The sequence below is a fragment of the Bombina bombina genome, chromosome 6, assembly GCF_027579735.1.
Source record: "Bombina bombina isolate aBomBom1 chromosome 6, aBomBom1.pri, whole genome shotgun sequence".
Taxonomy (NCBI): domain Eukaryota; kingdom Metazoa; phylum Chordata; class Amphibia; order Anura; family Bombinatoridae; genus Bombina; species Bombina bombina.
Genome location: NC_069504.1, coordinates 242151627 through 242157626, shown reverse-complemented (window position 1 = coordinate 242157626; position 6000 = coordinate 242151627). Strand labels below are relative to the sequence as shown.

The window sequence follows — 6000 nt, the reverse complement described above, 5'->3', positions numbered from 1 at the left end:
ACACTAAAGCTAAAATTAACCCTACAAGCTCTCTACAAGCTACCTAATTAACCCCTTCACTGCTGGGCTTAATACAAGTGTGGTGCGCAGCAGCATTTAGCGGCCTCCTAATTGCCAAAAAGCAACGCCAAAGCCATATATGTCTGCTATTTCTGAACAAAGGAGATCCCAGAGAAGCATTTACAACCATTTGTGCCATAATTGCACAAGCTGTTTGTAAATAATTTAAGTGAGAAACCTAAAATTGTGAAAAATTTCACTTTTTTTTTATATTTGCTCGCATTTGGCGGTGAAATGGTGGCATGAAATATACCAAAATGGGCCTAGATCAATACTTTGGGTTGTCTACTACACTACACTAAAGCTAAAATTAACCCTTCAAGGTCCCTACAAGATCCCTAATTAACCCCTTCACTGCTGGGCATAATACACGTGTGGTGCGCAGCTGCATTTAGCGGCCTTCTAATTACCAAAAAGCAATGCCAAAGCCATATATGTCTGCTATTTCTGAACAAAGGGGATCCCAGAGAAGCATTTACAACCATTTGTGCCATAATTGCACAAACTGTTTGTAAATAATTTTAGTGAGAAACCTAAAGTTTGTGACAAAATTTGTGAAAAAGTGAACAATTTTTTTTTATTTGCTCGCATTTGGCAGTGAAATGGTGGCATGAAATATACCAAAATGGGCATAAATCAATACTTTGGGATGTCTTCTAAAAAATATATATACATCTCAAGGGATATTCAGGTATTCCTGACAGATATCAGGGTTCCAATGTAACTAGCGCTAATTTTGAAAAAAAAGTGGTTTGGAAATAGTAAAGTGCTACTTGTATTTATTGCCCTATAACTTGCAAAAAAAGGTAAGAACATGTAAACATTGGGTATTTCTAAACTCAGGACAAAATTTAGAAACTATTTAACATGGGTGTTTTTTGGTGGTTGTAGATGTGCAACAGATTTTGGAGGTCAAAGTTAGAAAAAGTGTGTTTTTTCCATTTTTTCCTCATATTTTATATATTTTTTATATTAAATTATAAGATATGATGAAAATAATGGTATCTTTAGAAAGTCCATTTAATGGCGAGAAAAACGGTATATAATATGTGTGGGTACAGTAAATGAGCAAGAGGAAAATTACAGCTAAACACAAACACTGCAGAAATGTAAAAATAGCCATTGTCATTAAGGGTAAGAAAACTGAAAAATGGTCCGGTCATTAAGGGGTTAAATGACATGCTTTTATGAATTAGACTTGTCATTTTTCAACTGTAATGGCTCTTTCTATATATGTTTAACACCTTAGCAGGGGGATCACATGCATTACTAAAATGTAAGCCAATGTGATATGTCGATTTATAGTCGCTGTCCTAAATGATCCATTGCACAAAATAAAAGGCAAGGGAATTAGAAACCAATACAAACTTTGCTTTACGACCTAAAGTTTAGTTCCAACTGCGTGCAGCAGTCTATATAATGCACCCTGCAATACATAACTGTTTATTATTGCTGTGTTTGGGTGATGTAAGTCTAAGGGTCTCTAGCGCTACCAGAGATGATGTGTTTTAAGTCGCGCACAAAGTGTTACCTTAGAGCACAGAAATCGCAGCTGTGACTTGGTGCTGTCTCTGTGGATGTCTATCAGGGCGGGTATTGGGTAATCCGCAATCAGTTAATCATGGAAGAAATAAACGGAGCAAGTATCGATGCGAATTAATAAAATGACCACAGTAAATTACAGGCCGATAACCCCACGCAGGTACGATACAGCAGTAACCATAGAAACCAATGCTGCAACCTGGGCGTGTTTGCTTTCCAGCAATGGAACGCATGAATCCTGCGATGTCATTGGCTCTACGGCTCCGTTACATTACGAATATTGCTATTTTAAGGGGGCATGCATTACAATTAAACGTCATAACTTATGTTGGTTCCTGCCTATGTTGTTCTATGTCGTATATTTCGTCATAAGGAAACACCCTAATAGCAGCAGCCATAACTACATCGTTTCCAAAAATGTTTATTTAATTCAGTTTCTTTAATAGTAATAAAAGTACTCTCTTGACGAACAAGTGAAAATAATACTTCGACTCTGTTACAAAATGCGTCATATAAAAAAGGGAAAAACAGAAATGAAAAACAGAAAATATAAAAAAGTGAAAATATCAGTACGAGTTGTATTTAGTGTATTTTGTTGAATATAATAAGGAAGTTCTGGGACCATAATCAGAACATCCAATCAGGCGGCGCCTTCACAACGAGGCTTGATACGCACCCGGAAGTTTTGGTGTTTGTTTTACCTAGCGGAGGTACTAGAAGATAGCGAGATCTAGGACAGCACACCTTGGTGGAAATGGTGCTCTCCGTTTCACAGCAGGTGATGCTGTCGGTATCATTCGCACTCTGTCTTTGTGTACTTATGCCTAGGATTTTTGGGAGTGGAGGAAGAGTGGAGCCTAGCGCTAATCCTGATACCCGTAGAGTGCCCCCTGTGCATGACCGCTCACCCAGAGGTACTTAAATAGCTGTCACTGGGGATTTAAACAGGTCTGGTCTCTATTTAATTTTATCAGGTCTTTTGTTTTGGTCACATTTTGGAAGCTTTCGATGTGTATCTATCTGTGTATTAAAGTAGCATATTCTGTAAATAACCCGTGCAAAATGGATCATTGCAGTTATTTAATAAGCCTGTGTTTTAACATTTTAAAGCTTCATTAAAGAAGGCTAGTTATCTTTCTATTTGTTTTTATGGTTGACTTCTGTTATCAAAATCAGCTTAAAGTGAAGGTAAAGTTTGCTGTATTCTAATCTATCCATGCATTCATTAATCATGCTATAATCTCTTTTTTTTTTTTTTTTTTTTTTTTTAATTTTTATTGTACAAAAAGAAAAGAGAAAAATACAAGCAACACACACATAACACACATTTCTCCATACATGGAGATTACAGCATAAAAGAGAAATGTATGAGAAGGGACAAAAGCCAAATAGCTATAATCTAATTGCTATCTTTTATTTTTTAAAATTCGTTTTTATATCATTAATTTTTGTTACCGTTTAGAGGATAGCTCCTCCCGATCTCTATTTCCTGAAGTTATGTCCTCTGACGTATAGAGTGGTCCCACCCGCTCTATACGTATAATCTCACAAGCCCATTCACAAAGTATAGTCTAAATGCGCAAGCGCGAGTTAACAACTGTGCATGCGATAGTCAGGGAATCCATTCTACATTGAGTGAACAGCAACGCGTGTGTAGTCAGAGAGGAAGTGTTAGACTGTCACGCATGCGCACTTAAAGGGACACTGAACCCAACATTTTTCTTTTGTGATTCAGATAGAGCATGAATTTTTAAAGTGAAAGTAAAGTTTTAGCCTAATCAATCCGATTTTCATATTATATTATACCAAACATTATAGTCGCTAACTTATTTTTTTGAAAAAACAATCCCAAATGAAATAAATATAACATTTACTTTGAGCGTCTTTTTGCAGCTTCCTCCTCCCCCTTGCTTTCTTCCTGTTTTCTATCTGTTGCGCTCCCAACCCCCGTTTGCGTTAGTAAGCGTGCGCGTTGGTGATTGTTAAAACTAAAATAACATAATTAATTACATTAAAAATTTTATTATTTTCATGCAACCTCTTATTATGTTTATTCCGTAATTGATTCTAAATCTAATTGCAAATGTAGAAGTATAATAAAGGAAACGGTACTTGGCCAAAACATGTATAAACATTACATGTTAGAAATAAAGAATAATAAATTAAATAATGCCGTAATATATGCGCAATATGTATCACAATAAAATTTCCGTTCTTATAACTTTCTTTAATACAGCAGTACAGCAATATCCAAAACAGATTCTGGTTTAGAACGATGACGATCGTTGTTTGCTAGTGCGCATGCAGCTTGTGTGCACGCGCAAATAGACTGACAGCGATTTTAAGACTTCACGCATGCATGATGTAACAAGTGGGAGTAGATTAGTTCGTCTTAGACGCCAATGTGGGGAACCAATCCGTTAGATACGGATCAAATCGTCACAACTACCCGAAATTTTTTTTTTATGCAGGTGGAGGGATAAGGTTAGTTTACGGAACGATTGAAATATAAATAACAAATGTCAGAAAAATATTTTTTTAAAAATGATGAATTAAAGTTCAGTTTATTTTATGATTACTTTGCAGTGATAACGAGATAATAGGTTAACTTTACTTTCACTTTAAGCAACTTTCTAATTTACTCCTATTATCAAATTTTCTTTATTATCTTGGTATCTTTATTTGAAATGCAAGAATCTAAGTTTAGATGCCAGCCCATTTTGGTGAACAACCTGGGTTGTCCTTGCTGATTGGTGGAAAAAATCCATCCACCAATCAAAAAGTGCTGTCCAGAGTTCTTAACCCAAAAAAGCTTAGATGGCTTTTATTTCAAATAAAGATAGCAACAGAACGAAGAAAAATTAATAGGAGTAAATTAGAAAGTTGCTTAAAATTGCATGCTCTATCTGAATCACAAAAGAAAAAAATTGGGTTCAGTGTCCCTTTAACCCCTTAACGACTGAGGACGTGCAGGGTACGTCCTCAGAAAAAAGGCAGTTAATGCCTGAGAACGTACCCTGCACGTCCTCAGTGTGGAAAGCAGCTGGAAGCGATCCTGCTCGCTTCCAGCTGCTTTCCGGTTATTGCAGTGATGCCTCGATATGGAGGCATCCTGCAATAACGTTTTTAAGTAATCCGGTGCAGAGAGAGCCACTCTGTGGCCCTCTCTGCACCGGAGATCGGTGGCTACCTGCGTTGGTGGGTGGGAGCCGGACCGGGAGGCGGGTGGCGGCCATCGATGGCCATGTGGATGTGAAGGGGGGCGGGATCGTGGGCGGGGGTGGCTGGGGGCGCGCACGGGCGCGCGCGCGTGCACGGGAGGGTGGGGGCGGGCGCGTGCACGGGGAGGGAGCGGGTGGGAACCGCTACACTACAGAAAATGGGAAATAAAAAATATATCAAAAAGGTCAAACAAAAATGTCAAACAATAAGCAAGGTGGTGGGGGTTAGTCTGTGGGGGGTGGGGAAGCTACACTACAGAAAAAAAAGAAAAAAAACAAAAAAAAAGCATTTTTTTATTGTAAACTGGGTACTGGCAGACAGCTGCCAGTACCCAAGATGGCCCCCAATAAGGCAGAGGGGAGGGTTAGAGAGCGGTTTTGGGGGGGATCAGGGAGGTTGGGGGCTAAGGGGGGGATCCTACACAGTAGCATATGTAAATATGCTAAAAAAAAAATTCATTTTTTTTTAAAAACCCTTTTATTTTAGTACTGGCAGACTTTCTGCCAGTACTTAAGATGGCGGGGACAATTGTGGGGTGGGGGAGGGAAGGGAGCTGTTTGGGAGGGATCAGGGGGTGGGATGTGTCAGATGGGAGGCTGATCTCTACACTAAAGCTAAAATTAACCCTGCAAGCTCACTACAAACTCCCTAATTAACCCTTTCACTGCTAGCCATAATACACGTGTGAGGCGCAACAGGATTTAGTGGCCTTCTAATTACCAGAAAGCAACGCCAAAGTCATATATGTCTGCTATTTCTGAACAAAGGGGATCCCAGACAAGCATTTACAACCATTTGTGCCATAATTGCACAAGCTGTTTGTAAATGATTTCAGTGAGAAACCTAAAATTGTGAAAAATTTTACGTTTTTTTTAATTTGATCGCATTTGGCGGTGAAATGGTGGCATGAAATATACCAAAATGTGCCTAGATCAATACTTGGGGTTGTCTACTACACTACACTAAAGCTAAAATTAACCCTACAAGCTCCCTAAAAGCTCCCTAATTAACCCCTTAACTGCTGGGCATGATACACTTGTGGTGCGCAGTGGCATTTAGCGGCCTTCTAATTACCAAAAAGCAACGCCAAAGCCATATATGTGTGCTATTTCTGAACAAAGGGGATCCCAGAGAAGAATTTACAACCATTTATGCCATAATTGCACAAGCTGTTTG

General features: G+C 38.7%; 1 protein-coding gene across 2 annotated transcripts in view; it reads left to right on the top strand.

Moving 5' to 3' along the window:
* Window positions 1-2273: 2273 nt before the first annotated feature.
* Window positions 2274-6000, top strand: part of CCDC107 (coiled-coil domain containing 107) — an 84368-nt gene continuing 80641 nt past the window's right edge. The window contains exon 1 of one of the 2 annotated variants that reach the window (XM_053716774.1): window positions 2274-2516. In XM_053716774.1, the coding sequence (XP_053572749.1) occupies window positions 2357-2516 (160 nt within the window). In that variant the 5' untranslated portion in view covers window positions 2274-2356. Of the gene's footprint in view, window positions 2551-6000 lie in introns of both variants that reach the window. The other variant, XM_053716775.1, reaches the window with a different exon arrangement.